At 42.2% G+C, this 19096-nt stretch overlaps 1 protein-coding gene across 3 annotated transcripts in view; it reads right to left on the reverse strand.

Annotated features, from left to right (window-relative positions):
* Positions 1-266: 266 nt before the first annotated feature.
* Positions 267-19096, reverse strand: part of scaf1 (SR-related CTD-associated factor 1) — a 111052-nt gene continuing 92222 nt past the window's right edge. For all 3 annotated transcript variants that reach the window (XM_034189597.1, XM_034189596.1, XM_034189595.1), the window contains exons 4-6: positions 14784-15080; positions 12839-12967; positions 267-631 (exon numbers count right to left, since the gene is read on the reverse strand). In XM_034189597.1, the coding sequence (XP_034045488.1) occupies positions 473-631; positions 12839-12967; positions 14784-15080 (585 nt within the window). In that variant the 3' untranslated portion in view covers positions 267-472. The remainder of the gene's footprint in view (positions 632-12838; positions 12968-14783; positions 15081-19096) is intronic.

Consider the following 19096-nt stretch of genomic DNA (forward strand, 5'->3'; position numbering starts at 1 on the left):
ACTGGACAGAGACAAAAATTAAAGAAAAAAATCCTGCACTCTTTCTTTGCAATCAACAAAATCTAAAAACATTAACAGCTTCACAATCTGAGTGTCGGTCTGTGTGTTTGTGTCTGTCTGTCTGTCTGTCGTGTGTGTGTGTGTGTCTGTCTGTCGTGTGTGTGTGTGTGTCTGTCTGTCGTGTGTGTGTGTCTGTCTGTCGTGTGTGTGTCTGTCTGTCTCTGTCTGTGTGTGACTGCGTCTGTGGGGGGGGGGGGGGGGGGGGGGGGGGTTGCTGGATTCTATCTGTGAGTATATTAAACTTTTTGCTTCCTGTCAGTTGATTCCAGTGAGATAAGGAGACGTGTCTGCATTAACAGCTCATCAGTCTGTAGGTTTATGAAAACAAAATAATTAAAAAATCTCAAATTGGTGAAGACGTTACATCAATAAAGAGAACGAGAGAGAGAAAGCGAGAGAGAAAAAAAGTCCATCAGGCAGAGGAATGCAAGGCTCCGGGCTCCCTGTCTTCCTTGTCTTCATCGTCCATCCTGCGTCCATGTTTCCGGAAGTACTTGTAGCGCTGGACGTAGAGCTTCACCAGGTTGCTGACTTTGACGGGGTTGATCTCTCCGGTCCGGCTGTGGCAGATCTGACAAACAAGTAACGCAAAACTGTTATTTCATTGTTGCAGTTGCTGGTTAGTTTACAAGATCGAGTACTCAGAACTTCGTGCACACTACAGACAGGCCTGCCCACATTTTTTCAGAAGTGATTCCAGTACAAGAGCTCCGATCACAGGATGGGAGCCTGCTCTGTGTATCCAACATGGAGGAGAAGTTGTCTGTCCGATTTGCTTGAAACTTGGCATGGGTAGGCGGTCGCGCAGAACGAGAGCCCGTATATGACTGCTTGCAGTCCTAGTCCAAAAAACCCCCTCCCCATAGGGCTTTTTTTGGAGTAGGGAGATGAAAATTGGCACACATGTGTGACTTGCATAGAGGTACAAAAAAGTTTCTTGCACCATTGGTCTACTTCAAACAGAAAGTCGGCCATTTTGAATTTTCGTGTCATTTTGGCGTGATTTCCACACATTGTATTTGAACAAACTCCTCCTAGGGATTTTGTCCAATGCACTTGAAATTTCTTTCAGATCATCCACAGGTGATACTGATCAAAAGTTATCGAAAGCTTTTCACGATGTCGAAGGGCGCCCCCTAGTGGATGAACCATCAACATGTCATAACTCCTTCATGCAATATGTGATTTGCTTGAAATTTGAACTGTGGGATGAGTGGTTGCCCCTGTATGCACATGACCACATCTGGTCACAAGGGGATGCGTTGGCCTGGATAGGCGGTCGCGTGGAACAAGGGCCCGTTTATGACTGCTTGCAGTCCTAGTTATATTATTATTATTATTATTATCACAGGCCCTCATTCCATGCAACCGCCTACCGAGGCCTGCGCATCCCCTTGTGACCAGATGTGGGCATGGCATACAGAGGCAACCACTCATCACATAGTTCAAATTTCAAGCAAATCACACAATGCATGAAGGAGTTATGACATGATGATAGTTCATCCACTAGGGGGCACTCAGTGTACAAACAGAGGAGCAAGGTGTGGTAAGGGGCTGACCCTCATTACACATGTGCAGTTTCAAGTCAGTCAGGTAAAGCATGAAGGAGTTATGACCAATTGATTGTTTATCCACTAGGGGGCGCTCAGAGCACAAACAGAGGGGCCAGGTGTGTTCACGGGCCAACTGTCATCACACATGTGAAGTTTCATGTCAATCAGGCAAAGCATGAAGGAGTTATCATGACTTGATGTTCCATGGCGAAGGATCAAAATGGTGGCACCATAGCACCCACACCCTTCGACATAGAGAAAAGCTTTCGATAGCTTTTGATCAGTATCATCTCTGGATGCTGTGAAAGAAATTTGAAGTGCATTGGACAAAATCCCTAGGAGGAGTTCGTTCAAATACAACATGTGGAAATCACGGCAAAATGACAAGAAAATTCAAAATGGGCGACTTCCTGTTTGGAGTAGACCAATGGTGCAAGAGACTTTTTTGTACGTCTATGCAAGTCACACGTGTACCAATTTTCATCTCCCTACTCCAAAAAAAACCTCTATGGGGAGGGTTTTTTTTTAAAGTTTCAAGGGGGCGCTATTGAGGCATTTTGCCCCGCCCATGGGCGACGCCCCTATGAATTGTAAGAGGTTGTCATGCTTGACGTGTGTATCAGTTTTCATGACAATATGACAAAATTAAAGCCGTCAAAGGGAAGAACGAAATTTCATGGTGAAGGGTCGATATTCGGCACGCCGCCACACGGACGCTGTTACTCGTAACTTCACGGCGTTCATCGCCTACGTTCACCAACTTGTTCTGCATGTTTTAGAAGTGGAATGAAGTTGATTGGGTTAAGTATGTGACATCAGGACCTGTTAAAGTAAAAATAGGACATTTCCCACCACCACCGGGGGGCACTATGGCACAGGTTGGAACTTAATATATGCAGACGTTCAGGGCGGAGCCCTCATCATGTCCAGCAAGTCTGAAGGAGCTACAATGAAGTATGTGAGCAACAATAATAGTAAGTAAGAAAAAAAATACAGTATGCGATAGTTAATAATTATTAAGAGCCTGTTCTTTCATATTTATGAATACATTTTACCACATTGCAGTTGTTTTTTTAATGAAAACTCAACCTATCATTCTTTTTGAGTTCTACACATGTGGTGATACCTTATTTACACCAAGATGTTAATAAAATCAATGCTGGCTATTCTCAGAATAAAGTACTTTTATCCACAGTTTCAAATTGCATAAGTCAAATGGTGTCCACTTTATGGTCTTCTCAAAACATTAAAATTACTGTTCTGGATGCTCAGAATGCATCTGAGCTTATTTAGAAACCGTTGGCTTCTGGGGGCCTAAACCGGCCCCCAGACCCCCGGCCTATGGGCTTCAGCCCTGCGGGCCTCGCACTTTGCCCCCCCCCAATTTCTAGTTCTAAATTGCGCCCTTGGTGGCACCACAGGTGCTCACAGACTTAAGTAAAGTTAGTGACGGACAGTTTCAGCTCTGTTATTGGTGTGGTATATTTTGTAGTGCTGAAGTCCACAGGGTACATTTACAGTTTTTCACAATTGCTATGACACAATAATTGCTATGAAACAAACATAGCAACAGTTGCTATGACAGCTGCTCTCCTTTTCTCTAAACTATGAACACAAAACCCAATTTTCAAGCTACATTCACAAAATTCCAGTCTCTTCTTGCAAAACCAAACTTTCACCTCAAAACAGTTCAATCTGTGCTCAAAACTGAACTATGTCATCAGATCGTGCCTCAAGTCAATCAGAATGAAAAACACTACTGAGCAGTCTCTAAACAACATAGGAAAATAGAAAATACACTGTTCAGGACATGAACCCGTAGAAATAAATGTTTATTGATCACTGTAGGCTAAATGCATGTTGCAAAATTAAAAAAAAACAAACAGTGCATTTAGCCATTGTATACAGTAAGCCTACGTAAAAATAAAGTACAAAAATATACATGGAATACTAGGCCTACAAACAGTTAAACTAAGCCTCCATTACAATATTGTCCGTTTGTCGAACACCGATTTTCCGAAGAACTAACTGAACTGTTGCTGAAAATGTGTGCTGAAAAGGTAGCCGCTTCACTGTACCGAGGCTTGCAGCCGAAGAGGACAGCGAACACAGATTCTGTCCACTGAAAGGGAAAAAGTCTCCATTAAAATCCTGTGCATGAGCGTCGGTGAGGATACATTTAGAGAGAGAGGAAGACAGGCAGAGAGAGTGCTGTCTTTTCTCTTTAATGCGCGTTCACAGGGCGACAGACATGTCACCATCGCCCGGTGTGTCGATCTGCTTTCACTGCGAAAATTCGCCCCAGTGTGTCATCAAATAGGAGGAGCTTCCATTCCGCTCGCGGGCTCCGGTTACCAGTCAAGTCAACATTATGGACCTTGATCACACGGAGCGAGTTGTTGTGGAAAGCTGACAAACATCATGAGACGTTCCCAATTCGGGGAGTATCATTATTTGCTGCAGGAGCTGCGTCTGGATGACGGCAGCTTTCAGCGGCCCTTCCACCTCTGCAGGACCCAGTTTGAGGACCGCCTGTCCCGTTCACGCACGCACATGTAAACAATTAAAAAAAAAACCTCCGCTCCCCCTGCTGTGGGGCTGCTGCTCGCTCCAAAAACTCTGTCATAATTGTGAAATAAAGGACAAAAGGGACATAGGTCCTGCTCACAGGCTGCTACCAGAGACAGGACATGTTCACATCCAACTCAAACTCCAGACATCTCCACGTCACTTCATATCCAGTGCCTGATTGGTCATCGCGGCGCGACAAGACGAAAAAGTTCAGATTTTTCAACTTGGGGAGGAGGGCAACACAACGTGATGTGACGCAATATCATGCCACAAACGCACCAATTGCTCAAAATCGCTTCACTCGCGTCCCTTCATTCGTGTCCATCGCGTCGCGCTGCATGGCTTGGTGCCAAAACGCGTGCTTCCATAGGGATTACATGGCAACCTGTCGCTGCTGTCGCTCGTGTTGCGCCCGGTGTGAACGCGGCATTAGTCTATAAAAATAACGCTATTAAAGTCTTTAAAAAGTAAAAATACTTAATTCTTTCATCAAAACATCAAATCTCGGCTTCCATCTTAGATACACCTTCTGGCAATTTGTAGCTCAACTTTCAAGGTCTTCTTTTTAAGAAATTCCTCATATAAAATCAAGAATAATGATGATAATAATAATAATATTAAAGCAAACAGAGCTCTGGTATCAGATATCCAAATTCAGGTATCTGGATCAGATCGGAAGTGAGAAATTGTGGATCGGTGTATCCCTATCACAAACCACTGCTCTCTGAACTGGCTTATATATATTACCTCACATCATTGGCTACAAGTGTGAACAATTTTGAGTTGTGTTCAACCAGTGACACCAGTGCTTTAACTATGTTTGATTTTCGCCACCTGTGCTCACCATTATGCAACGTAGGTGCATCACAATGAAAATGTGTTGGCAAGTTGTGTCTAAACAAAAGTGAAAAGTGCTGATTATTTTGCCAAAAGAGTGGCTGATTCAATCAGTGGGTTCAGGCAACTGAGCATTTGGTTCAGACAAAAGGGTTTAGTGTTTTAGCAATCGAGAAAAACTTTAAGTGAGATGTCTAGCAGTGTCATGTTTGTTAAGAAACATATGGTAAATGTTAAAGCACAATTTGCTGTAGTCAAAAAGTGAAGTTCATGATTTAAGTGAAATGACTGTAAATAAAAACAAAGCTAATGATATTGGTAGCAGTTACAACTGAAGGAACAACTGATGAATAAAACATTTTCAAAGTCATCATAAAACTGTAATGGTACCATTAAGTATTTGTATCGGTACTCTGTATCGACAAGTACCCAAATTTAAGTACTCGTACTCGGTCTGGGAAAAAACTGGTATCTGTGCATCCCTAATGATGAATAATTTGCACAACTTTTTTATTTGATAATATTCTCATATTCGCTGCGCATTTTGCAGACATGTGCAGTGCTTCGATCTAATGCTTTGTTGATTCACTGTTTTATTTCACTTTATCTTAATTTTCCCCCACTAAAACCCTAAAAAGCATATGTCTGAGTAATAATTACCTTTTTTATGTTAAACCGACCTGTTATGGTCTTCTGAAACAGTTGATAGATGTATTTCATAACTTAAAAACGGGACCGATGCTAACGCGTTAGCATGTCTATGGCATTTTTAATGTTAAAGTTAGCATTAAGCTGTTGCAGCTGTCAGCACGGTCGTGTGCATTTGTTTTCTGTGTAATAATGGCTCAGCGTTTGTTGTCGTAAAAGAGTCAAATGTATTACAAATTGTAATATTTTTACATTTTTGTTTATACCTATATTACTGTATTTTACACACCATAAGGTGCACCTAAAAGCCTTAAATTTTCACAAAAATTGGCCATGCGCCCTATAATCCGGTGCGCCTTATGTGCGCACTGAATTCCAAAATCTGTAAAAACGACCGACGTTGTCTTTGACCGTTGGAATATCGTACCATTTCCCGCTGACACAAGGACGTAATACGTAAAGTATGTACGCTAGCAGCGTAGAGTACGTACCCTGGCAGCGATAAACCAATCGGAGAACATTACGTAATACGTAAAGTACGTAGCTTGGTAGTGTAGAGTACGTACGTTGCCAGCGATAAACCAATCAGAGAAGAGTCCGTGAGTCCGTGGTACGTACACTTACCTCCGCCAATCCTCCGGTAGTTACCGTATACTACAGGTATCCTGCAAAACAACATTTGTTTGTCTAAGGACCCCCGAAAATGGCGCCAGCAAAGAAACATGGTTACGAGGCACAATTCAAACTGCAGGCTATCAGTTACGCGGTTGTTCATGGGAACAGAGTAGCTGCGAGAGGAAACAAGAAAATGAACTGCGCCAAGTTAAAAAGACAAAACAGAGTTTCCGCAGAAACAAAGCGAGGTGGCCACAGCTAGAAGACCAACTGTTCAATTCAGACACAGAAGATGAAGACTTCAATGGATTTGTGACAGAACCATAATAAAAAAATAATGTGAGTACCATATTGTTAAATACCGGTAGTTCAAAGCTCAAAAGTTCAAATAAACTCACCGTTTTGCTTCCGTGACCTTTTTTTTTGTAGACTACATGTTTTAGCGTGCACCTTTTGTAAGGGTTAAGTACCCGCTAACTGAGGCCGTGCCTTATAATCCGGTGCGCCTTATGGTGCAGAAAATACGGTAATAGCAACAACAACAATAATAGTAATAATCAATCAATCAATTTTATTTATATAGCGCCAAATCACAACAAACAGTTGCTCCAAGGCGCTTTATATTGTAAGGCAAGGCCATACAATAATTACGTAAAAACCCCAACGGTCAAAACGACCCCCTGTGAGCAAGCACTTGGCGACAGTGGGAAGGAAAAACTCCCTTTTAACAGGAAGACACCTCCAGCAGAACCAGGCTCAGGGAGGGGCAGTCTTCTGCTGGGACTGGTTGGGGCTGAGGGAGAGAACCAGGAAAAAGACATGCTGTGGAGGGGAGCAGAGATCAATCACTAATGATTAAATGCAGAGTGGTGCATACAGAGCAAAAAGAGAAAGAAACACTCAGTGCATCATGGGAACCCCCCAGCAGTCTAAGTCTATAGCAGCATAACTAAGGAATGGTTCAGGGTCACCTCATCCAGCCCTAACTATAAGCTTTAGCAAAAAGGAAAGTTTTAAGCCTAATCTTAAAAGTAGAGAGGGTGTCTGTCTCCCTGATCTGAATTGGGACCTGGTTCCACAGGAGAGGAGCCTGAAAGCTGAAGGCTCTGCCTCCCATTCTACTCTTACAAACCCTAGGAACTACAAGTAAGCCTGCAGTCTGAGAGCGAAGCGCTCTATTGGGGTGATATGGTACTATGAGGTCCCTAAGATAAGATGGGACCTGATTATTCAAAACCTTATGAGTAAGAAGAAGAATTTTAAATTCTATTCTAGAATTAACAGGAAGCCAATGAAGAGAGGCCAATATGGGTGAGATATGCTCTCTGCTTCTAGTCCCCGTTAGTAGTCTAGCTGCAGCATTTTGAATTAACTGAAGGCTTTTCAGGGAACTTTTAGGACAACCTGATAATAATGAATTACAATAGTCCAGCCTAGAGGAAATAAATGCATGAATTAGTTTTTCAGCATCACTCTGAGACAAGACCTTTCTAATTTTAGAGATATTGCGTAAATGCAAAAAAGCAGTCCTACATATTTGTTTAATATGCGCTTTGAATGACATATCCTGATCAAAAATGACTCCAAGATTTCTCACAGTATTACTAGAGGTCAGGGTAATGCCGTGCAGAGTAAGGATCTGGTTAGACACCATGTTTCTAAGATTTGTGGGGCCAAGTACAATAACTTCAGTTTTATCTGAGTTTAAAAGCAGGAAATTAGAGGTCATCCATGTCCTTATGTCTGTAAGACAATCCTGCAGTTTAGCTAATTGGTGTGTGTCCTCTGGCTTCATGGATAGATAAAGCTGAGTGTCATCTGCGTAACAATGAAAATTTAAGCAATGCCGTCTAATAATACTGCCTAAGGGAAGCATGTATAAAGTGAATAAAATTGGTCCTAGCACAGAACCTTGTGGAACTCCATAATTAACCTTAGTCTGTGAAGAAGACTCCCTATTTACATGAACAAATTGTAATCTATTAGATAAATATGATTCAAACCACCGCAGCGCAGTGCCTTTAATACCTATAGCATGCTCTAATCTCTGTAATAAAATTTTATGGTCAACAGTATCAAAACCAGCACTGAGGTCTAACAGAACAAGCACAGAGATGAGTCCACTGTCTGAGGCCATAAGAAGATCATTTGTAACCTTTACTAATGCTGTTTCTGTACTATGATGAATTCTAAAACCTGACTGAAACTCTTCAAATAGACCATTCCTCTGCAGATGATCAGTTAGCTGTTTTACAACTACCCTTTCAAACTACCCTTAGCAAAGGACCCCGGACCCCGTACTCCTGGAGCACCCCCCACGGGGCGCCTCGAGGGACACGGTCAAACGCCTTCTCCAGAGCCACAAAGTACATGTGGACTGGTTGGGGGAACTCCCATGAACCCTCGAGCACCCGGTGGAGGGTGCAGAGCTGGTCCAGTGTGCCGCGACCAGGATGAAAACCACACTGCTCCTCCTGAATCCGAGGTTCGACTATCCGTCGAATTCTCCTCTCCAGCACCCTGGAATGGACCTTACCGGGGAGGCTGAGGAGTGTGATCTCCCTGTAGTTGGAACACACGCTCCGGTCCCCCTTCTTAAACAGAGGGACCACCACCCCGGTCTGCCAATCCAGGGGTACTGTCCCCGACCATTATGCGATGTTGCAGAGACGTGTCAACTAGGACAGTCCCACAACATCCAGAGACTTAAGGTACTCAGGACGGATTTCATCCACCCCAGGAGCCTTGCCACCAAGGAGCTTTCTGACCACCTCGGTGACTTCGGCCTGGGTGATGGACAAGTCCGCCTCTGAGTCCCCAGTCTGTGCTTCCTCTTCGGAAGATGTGACGACAGGATTGAGGAGATCCTCGAAGTACTCCTTCCACCGCCCAACAACATCCCCTGTCAGGGTCAACAGCTCCCCACCCGCACTATAGACAGTGTTGGCAGAGAGCTGCTTCCGCCTCCTGAGGCGTCGGACGGTTTGCCAGAATTTCTTCGAGGCCGACCGATAATCCTCCTCCATGGCCTCTCCGAACTCCACCCAGACCCGAGTTTTTGCCTCTGCGACCGCACAGGCTGCAGCACGCTTGGCCTGCCGGTACCTGTCAGCTGCCTCCAGGGTCCCATCTACCAACAAAGACAAGTAGGACTCCTTCTTCAGCTTGACGGCATCCTTACTTCTGGCGTCCACCACCGGGTTCGGGGATTGCCACCGAGACAGGCACCAGAGACCTTGCGACCACAGCTGCAGGCGGCCGCATCGACAATGGAGATGGAAAACATGGTCCACTCGGACTCCATGTCTCCAACCTCCCCCGGGATCTGGGAGAAGCTCTCCCGGAGGTGGGAGTTGAAGACCTCGCTGACAGAGGGTTCCGCCAGTCGTTCCCAGCAGACCCTCATGATATGTTTGGGCCTGCCAGGTCTGACCGGCTTCCTCCCCTCCCAGCAGATCCAACTCACCACCAGGTGGTGATCGGTCGACAGCTGAGCCCCTCTCTTTACCCGAGTGTCCGAGACACGTGGCCGAAGGTCAAATGATACGACTACAAAGTCGATCATCGACCTCCAGCTCAGGGGGTCCTGGTGCCACGTGCACTTATGGACATTCCTGTGCTCGAACATGGTGTTCATGATGGACAAACTGTGACTAGCACAGAAGTCCAACAACTGAACACCGCTCGGGTTCAGATCGGGGAGGCCGTGCTTCCCAATCACGCCCCTCCAGGTCTCACTGTTGCCACCCACGTGGGCGTTGAAGTCCCCCAGGAGAACAATGGAGTCCCCGGTCGGAACACTATCTAGTACCCCTCCCAGGGACTCCAAGAAGGTTGGGTACTCTGCACTGTTGCTTGGCCCATAGGCCGAGACAACAGTGAGAGACCTGTCACTGACCCGAAGGCATAGGGACGCGACCCTCTCGTTCACCGAGGTGAACTCCAACACATGGCGACTGAGCTGGGGAGCAATAAGCAATGCTACCCCAGCTCGCCGCCTCTCCCCGTGAGCAACGCCAGAAAAGTGGAGCATCCAGCCCCTCTCCAGGAGTTGGGTACCAGAGCCCAAGCTGTGCGTGGAGGTGAGCCCGACTATCTCTAGTCTGTACCTCTCAATCTCCCGCACAAGCTCAGGCTCCTTCCCCCCCCCCAGCGAGGTGACGTTCCACGTCCCAACAGCCAGAGGCTGTGAGCGCAGACCGGACCACCAGGCCACCCGCTCTCGACTGCCACCCAGTTCTCTCTGCACCCGACCCCCGTGGCCCCCTCTGCAGGTGGTAAACCCACAGGAGGGCGGGCCCACTCCGCTCTTTCAGGCCCCGCGGGCTAAGGCCCGACCAACCCCAGGCCTGGCTCCAGGGTGGGGCCCTGGCTCCGCCATACCAGGCGATGTCTCGGTCCTTGATTTTGTGTCGGTCATGGGAGCTTTTGAACTGCCCTTAGTCAGATGCAAAATCATTAATATATATTATGAACAATAACGGTCCCAGAATTGAACCTTGAGGTACTCCACACTCTATACAATTGATATCCGAGTCTAGGTTTAGAGAAACATACTTTTCTTTCAGATAAATAATTACTAAGCCATGTGTGTACAGTTGCCTTAAATCCATATTTGTTTAACTTTGAAAGCAAAATTTCATGATTTACTGTATCAAATGCTTTTGAAAGATCTAAAAACACACCAATAACAAACTCATTACATTCCAAAGCTAAATGAATTATATCCAATAATTCGATCAAAGCCATATAAGTTGAATGATTTTTTTCGAAAACCATATTGATAATTATATAAAACTGAGTTCTTAAGCAAATGATTATTTAACCTCTTATAAACAAGTTTCTCCAAGATCTTTGAAAAACATGGCAAGACTGAGATAGGGAAATAATTTGAAAAAGATGCAGAATCACCTTTTTTAAACAGAGGTATGATTTTAGCGATCTTTAATTCAGAAGGTACTATGCCCATTTTCAAAGACAAAGAAAAAATGTGTACGTGGTTCAGAAATTTCACATATAACTGATTTAACAACAGATTGAACAACAGATGTACTTATTCAATCAATGATTTCATAAAACATCATTGGAATTTGTGGGTTCAAATTCAACCACAGAAGGAAACGAACCTTTAATGTAATCAACAGGATTTATATTTATGGAGTCAATTTTCTTTGCAAGAGAAGCACCAACATTTGAAAAGAAATGATTAAACAACTGTTTAAATAAACGTTTGTAATAGTAGTTCCTTGTGTTCTAAAGACAAATAGTGCATTACAGTAGCTTGTAGTACACTCAAGAGAAGTTTGGTTTCCTTTGTTTCCAAAACGTCACTCCACTGCAGCAGCCAAGCTGCCCCAGTTACACACAATCAAAATGGCATCCAGATTACATCATTTTGTGGGCGTCGGCCCTCTCTATGTTCTCTCTGGAGCTGCAGAGCTCTGCTCCAGCACTGACTCCTGGAACACAGAGCAGGCTCCAGGCACGGAGAACACAGGAGTTCAGGTAGAGATCCCCCCACACCCCAAAAAGTCCAAAACACCTTTTTTAATGGTTTGTTTGTTTGTTTGGTTTTTCTGGCCACTAACACAGCCAGGACAGTCTGTACCAACACCAATAAAAAGGCTACAAAAACAAGGAATTAGGCAAAAATACACATGGATATTAAGGTGGAATATCTGTACAAATTTTTGGGTTTCTGATGTGCATTGGACAGGAACTGTTTTTCTGAGTGGCACAAATATAATTTGTGTGGCATCTTATTCCATGCAAATAGCTACAAAACACTGTAAGCATTTCCTGCATTGTGAATTGTTGTATGTAGCTTTGTTTGTGCTACATTTTTACATATGTTTTTGAAATTTACAATTTATATATATTTATATATAATTTGCATTCTAAGTTATGGTTTGTTAAACATATTTCTAGTTTTCACATTAAGAAATAACTTTTTTCTGATTCGAATTTTTGGTTTTGGGGTGAATTTGAGGTGACTGTTTTAATGCAGTATGTCAGAATGAAAGAATAACTGTAAAGTCACGCAGGTGAGGTTGTGCTGAAAAATGGCACCAAACAAGGCAAAGTAAACAGCTTTTTAAGGGTCAACTATGAAGGTAAAACCAAAAGTAGTCAAAAATGCTCAAAAATAGCCAAGACTCCAGAGCGTTAATGAAAAACAAATTTTTCATGTCATTATTGGGTGTTGTGCGTAGATTTTTGAGGGAAAAATGAATTTACTCCATTTTGGAATAAGGCTGTAACTTAAAATGTGGAAAAAGTGAAGCGCTGTGAATACTTTCTGGATGCACTGTTGGTGCATCCAGAAAGTATGGTGCTATACTGGGGCTGTACTACTAGCCTTGTTTATTCACCTCAGGTGGTACCACAGACCTGAATGACCTGACTGACTTTTATGGTGGCCAGGGTGTTGATCCTGCCACCAGTGACTGTCCCACAAAGCAGGTTAATGCAGTTGGTCCTGCTGACCGATGGTCAGTACTGTGTATGTTTTGGGGTTACAGCTTGTGTGTGTGTGTGTGTGTGTCGCGGCTGACCTTGTGCACAGCTTTCCTGAGGATGTCTTTGTATTCATCTTTGTTGATGTCCTTGCGCTGATAATAAGGCTTGATGGCGAGTTTGACCTCCTCCACGGCTCGTTCCTGTGTGTGGAGCTTCTTCAAATACTGAGAAGTTCAGAGAAAAGAGACATTGTGTCATTTCTGAACAGAATTATATCAACACAACTGGAGGAAAAAAACGTCACCATAACACAGAGTAAAGAAAACACAGCACTATTTAACAAATCAGCACAAACAAACTTCAAAACGTTGGCTGAAAGTTCAGTGGAATTCACTTTTATCAGTATGAAATCTTTAGAAATCTGGTTTCCTCCACCTTTATTTATTTTTTAATGGGGGATAACGTACTGTGCATTTTACTATATGAGGAAGAGCAAGCGGAAGACATGAGCAGAGGCACATTGTTCATGACTGGCAGTAATTCTGTAGTAACAGAATTACACACCAATTTTACACACCAATTTTTTTTTAATGGGAAGATTTTACTGTCAGTGTAATTCTGATACCATCAAATTGCTCATTATCATTAACTTTGTGTAAACACTTTCAGCCGTGTGTCACAAAGAGTGACGTGAGCATCACACATTAAAAGCATCGCTCACGAGAGGCTGCTGGTGTGGCCTGAATCTGAAGTCCACGGGATGGTTTCTGATTGGTAGAAAACACTCTACTGTCAATTTACAAGTGAACAACAACAATGTGAGAACAACACGTGAGGCATAAAATACACTCAGCCTGCACATCAAATGTGGCGCATATCAAATTTTTATTATTTATTTATTTACAGTTACTATTTGGGGAACCTCCATCTGTGGTCCTGAATCAAACATGTTCAATCAATCAATCAATCAATCAACATTTATTTATAAAGCACCTTACAGCACCGACTGGTGTCCAAAGTGCTTAACATTAAAAACACAAATTCAAATATAGAATAAAATTTTAAAACAACACATAAAAAAGAACATAAAAATAACAGAACATGTCACCTCCCCACTAAGTGTTAAAAGCCAGTTTAAATAAATAAGTCTTTAACTTAGATTTAAAAAGTGCTAGGTCAGGAATAGTACGTAACTCAAAAGGTAGCTCGTTCCACAGTCTGGGGCCGGCTACCGCGAAAGCATGATCATCCCAGCGTTTATATCTTGACCTTGGAACATCTAAGTAAAGCTGGCCAGACGCCCTTAATGTCCTACTGTAGGTGCGCAAAGTTAAAATTTTAGACAAGTAGGGAGGTGCAAGGCCATAAATAGCTTTAAAAACAAACATTAAAATTTTAAAATCAATTCTAAAACGAACTGGAAGCCAGTGGAGTGAGTACAGGATGGGCGTAATATGCTCATGTCTAAAAGTGTTTGTTAAAAGACGAGCAGCAGCATTCTGCACCAACTGGAGACGTGCAAGAGACGACTGATTAATTCCCGAATAAAGTGCATTACAATAATCAAGTCTGGAGCTGATGAAAGCATGAATGGCTGTCTCAAGATCACGTCTACTAAGAAAGTGCTTTATTTTAGCCAAAAGGCGAAGTTGGAAAAAACTAGCTTTGACAACAGAGTTTATCTGTTGATCAAACCTCAAACAGCTGTCAAATATCACTCCCAAATTCTTCACAGCTGGTTTTACGAGGTCTGTCAATAAAGTATAGGTCCTTTTTATTTTTTTCAAAAACTATATGGATTTCATTCATATGTTTTTACGTCAGACATGCTTGAACCCTCGTGCACATGTTCCATGTGCCATGTTCCTGGGGCTGTGGAGTGCAGCTTTTCCAGGTGCTTTTATTTGCATTCTAAGTTATAAAAATGGTTTGTTAAACACTTAAGAGTAAACATGCAGAGGGACTGGAAGAGACCGGTTTTTCTTTTGTAATTTTTGTTTGAAAGCTCCAATCTTCAAATGAAAATGACTTGAACTTTACCTTATCAGGATCTTTACTTTCGCTGTCCCACCCAGTGTCCCCAGAGGTCCCCGTCAACCTTGACAGCCCAACGGGCATGACAGGAGGCGGGGTCTGTGCACTTCCACCACCTATAGAGGGGTGAAGTTGAGATGGTGGAGTTTTGCTGCAGCCAACCAACGGGAGGGAGCCGTGGAGGATGAACTGAGCTGGACTGAGACCAGGAGGTGGCGGCAGAGAAGGCGGAGGAATCTTTGAGGACACTAAACTAGGAGGTGTGTGTTGCTGGGACTGGTTCTGGTTTGCCTGGGAAAGGATCTGCATGAGACATAGAATATGAAGCATTAATGTCTCCCATACAAACAGTTCACTAACCAGTTTCACACATGAAGTTGGGTAGATTTACGGAAGCACCCAGACATCAGCGTGTATGAGTGAATGCAAGTCAGCACTGTAAACCACTGAGCGTTTGCATCAAGAACAACAGACAAAAAAGTCAGTGGACCAGTTTTTTTAATGACAGAATTCATCACACTTGCTAAACATAACTATAAAGAGAAAGTGGAGTCATTTCTCTGCAACAATAATTCCCACCCAGCCTGGGATGGGGTAAAGGCAATGATGAGAATGTAGTCCAGGAAAGCCCCAGTCTCCCTTGGGAATAAGTCTGACTATAATCTGTCCAATGAACTGAATGATTTTTATAATCGTTTTAACATTCATGATTTTAGTAAAGAACGTCCCTCTTCAAGGTTGCAGCTCCTGGACAGAACTCCATCCATGTCAGTAAGGACGTGGTTCAGAGGCTTTTCAGGACCATAAAGGAGAGGAAAAGTCCGGGCCCCGATGGCATTGGTGGCTGCATTCTTAGGAACTGTGCTGATCAGCTGGCAGAGATCTTCTCTTTTATTTTTGAATGTTCTCTTTATCTTCACAAGGTCCCCAGTTTATGGAAAGACTCCATAATTGTTCCTTTGCGAAAAATCAGTGCACCTAAGCAGCTAAACGATTATAGGCCTGTTGCACTTACCTCCTTAGTGATGAAGACATTTGAAAAAATTGTGAAAAATGCTCTTTTAGACTTTGTCAAAGATGATTTGGATTCTTTTCAGTTTGGAAACAGGTCAGGTAGAGGAACTGATGATACATTATGCACTTCACTGAATACAGTAACTGCACATTTAGAGGGGGCTAAAACCTTTGTACATCTTTTATTCATTGATTTTCTTCTGCTTTAAACTGCATTCAGCCAAATATTCTAGCAGAGAGGTTAAAAAATGAGCACAACATTGACCCAGAAATTTTATGCTGGCTTATGGATTTTTTTACTAACAGATCTCAACGGGTTAGAGTCAATCACGTTTTATCTGATGCTCTGATTTCTTCCACTGGTTCACCACAGGGTTGTGTCCTTTCACCTCTTATTTGTTCTATATACAAACATGTCAAAGTCAACATCAAGGACGACTTATTGTTAAATTTGCTGATGATTCTGTCATTGTGTCTCTTTTAAATTCAGATGATCAAGACCGTGGTGTCAGATTTTATCAGCTGGTGTAAATCGTCCTTTTTAGATATCAACGTGAACAAAACTAAAGAGATGTTAATTGATTTTAGGAAAAAGCAAGATGACATTTCTCCTGTAGTTAATGGACTGGTTGTGGAAGTTGTAGAGAACTATAAATACCTTGGAACCTGTATTGACAGTGGATTAACCTTTGAGCACCAGACTGACCAGGTATGTAAGAAAGCTCACCAACGCATGCATTTTTACCGTAAACTCAGGCATTTTAATGTGGACAGTACTTTTATGAAGATGTTTTATTACTGTTTAATTGAATCTGTTCTTACCTTTTCTTTTATCTGCTGGTATGGGTTTTTAAATTTGAAAAACAAAAACCGTCTGGATCATACTGTAAATGAGTGCAACAAGATTGCTGGCATTTCCTTAAGCGACCTGCCATCTATATATAAAAACAGATTCATTAAGAAGGCGAGGTCGATCTTGGACGATTCCAGTCACCCCCTGTACCCTCCGTTCACAATGCTTCCATCTGGTTGTAGATTTATGTACAAGAGATGTAAGACCAGTAGGTACAAGAACTCTTTTATTTCCACTGTTATTAGATTTTTAAACACTATCACATGAGAGGTTTTTAACTAGGTTTTCTTATTATTGAGTTATTATGTTTACTGTGTGGTGAGTTTTCATGGTGAGTTTTTATGCCATATTTAAGATCATGTTATGCTTATGTATGTTCAAATGTGTTCTACTGCTGGCTGCACAACAAATTGCCCCTGGGGGGCTAATAAAGTCTACTTGATACTTGATAATTGACACCGTTCATGAAATGAGACGATCCTGTTTATGTTAACATTGTGAGGACGCAAATAATGCAGGATCATGCATGAGTCAACATGGCAGACTCCCACCATTTTACAGATAGCAAACAAATTATTATTTAAATTACCCAGTAAATTTTGGGAAAAGTAAAATATCTCATCTGCCAACTCCATTTATAAGGAGCAACCAACCTGGAAGGGTTAATGGATTACACAGAGAAGTGTTTAAATCAGCTGTGTGGAAAAAATGAATTAGAAGACAATGGCAGGTGCACAACAAGCTAAGAGTCTTACACCTGGCTAGGCTAGCAGTGTGAGTGCTGATTAATACTTTCCATCAATTTATTACAAACATTCAGACAGTTTTCGACTGATGCTAAAAGATGGCAGGTTTGAAGGAAGCTTATCGGTAACCAAGCTGTTGCGCCAAGAACTTCAGGTGCTAAGTGAGATTCCAGAGTCCAGGGCCTGTATCCACGAAGCAGACTAAGGGTAAAAATAACTCAGAGTGACGTTATTCTAAGACAAATCTTTGAATTCCTCGAATTCTTAGACATTTCTTAGAATTTTCTCTTGGTAAGAGGAAAGTTGTCCACAAAGCACCCGAGAACTTAAGAGAGCACCTAAGTTACGAAACTGGTAAGAGGAGGACGGAGGACTTTTAAGAAGCCTAAGAGTGTCTTAAACAGAGGAGATGGTAGAAAAGACAGAGAGGAAGGAGAGAAATTCTCTGTATGTAAGATAGCAGTGAGCCAGTAACATACTACCTGCTTGATCTACTAATTATTTTATGTTAATTTACTGTCTTAATCTATTTAGAAATTGTCTAGGTTCTTGTTATCACATACACACTGTTAATATTATCATTATTTTATTATTGGTATTATTAATATTTTCTTTTATTATTACATCTATTTTCTTGATGTTAAATGGACCACAATGGAAATAAGTGTTTTTACTTTCTTGTGTCATGCATGAAGATTCAGTAGGTATATCTTATATATTATATTCCAATTCTAAGGTGGAACTATGCTAGTATACTATGGTATATCTAAATATCTAAAAAGGAAGAGTAAAATAGAAAAGTAGAAAAGAGTAGAGTAGAGCCACTAAGGTGCCTGGTCTTGAGAACCAGGGATGCTAGGTTTGGAATTTTAATGTATTTACAATTATTTTATGTACGTACAATGAATGTACTAAATAAACTCATGCATGCATGCACACACGCTTTTATATAATTAACATATAACATTAAGTTACCCTCACAATTACAGGTCTTAATGCAGTTCAGGTTATATTATCAGTTGATTTCACTGTCCATTCATGACTAGGAGGGCGGAGCGCATTTGTTTTTTTTTTATTATAAATCCAAGTACATGGATTTATAATATGTACATGGGATTTCTCAATTTTTGTCTTAAATCTTAATTTGCAAAAATTTCAAAGAAAAAAACTTTTCATGTTGTCATTATGGGGTGTTGTAAGTACAATTTTGAAGGAAAAAACAAATTTACTCCATTTTGAATCAGGCTGTAACATAAAATGTGGAAAAAGTGAAGCACTGTGAATACTTTTTGGATGAACCGTATCAAGGAAAATACAAGTATGGGACTGTGACTCTGTATCAGCAGATAGTGATATATGGGTTGTGTTGCAAGTGCTGTGACAGTTAGAAGACGCCTGCGTGAAGATAATGTATTTGCAAGAATCCCCCGCAAAGTCCCTCTGTTCAATAAAAGACGTGCAGAAGAGGTTACAATTTGCCAAAGAACACATCAACTGGCCTAAAGAGAAATGGAGGAATATTTTTTGGACTGATGAGAGTAAAATTGTTCTTTTTGGGTCCAAGGGCCGCAGACAGTTTGTGAGACGACCCCCAAACTCTGAATTCAAGCCACAGTTCACAGTGAAGACAGTGAAGCATGGTGGTGCAAGCATCATGATATAGGCATGTTTCTCCTACTACAACCCCTGGCAAAAATTATGGAATC

This window comes from Thalassophryne amazonica, chromosome 16 (assembly GCF_902500255.1).
Source record: "Thalassophryne amazonica chromosome 16, fThaAma1.1, whole genome shotgun sequence".
Classification (NCBI taxonomy): domain Eukaryota; kingdom Metazoa; phylum Chordata; class Actinopteri; order Batrachoidiformes; family Batrachoididae; genus Thalassophryne; species Thalassophryne amazonica.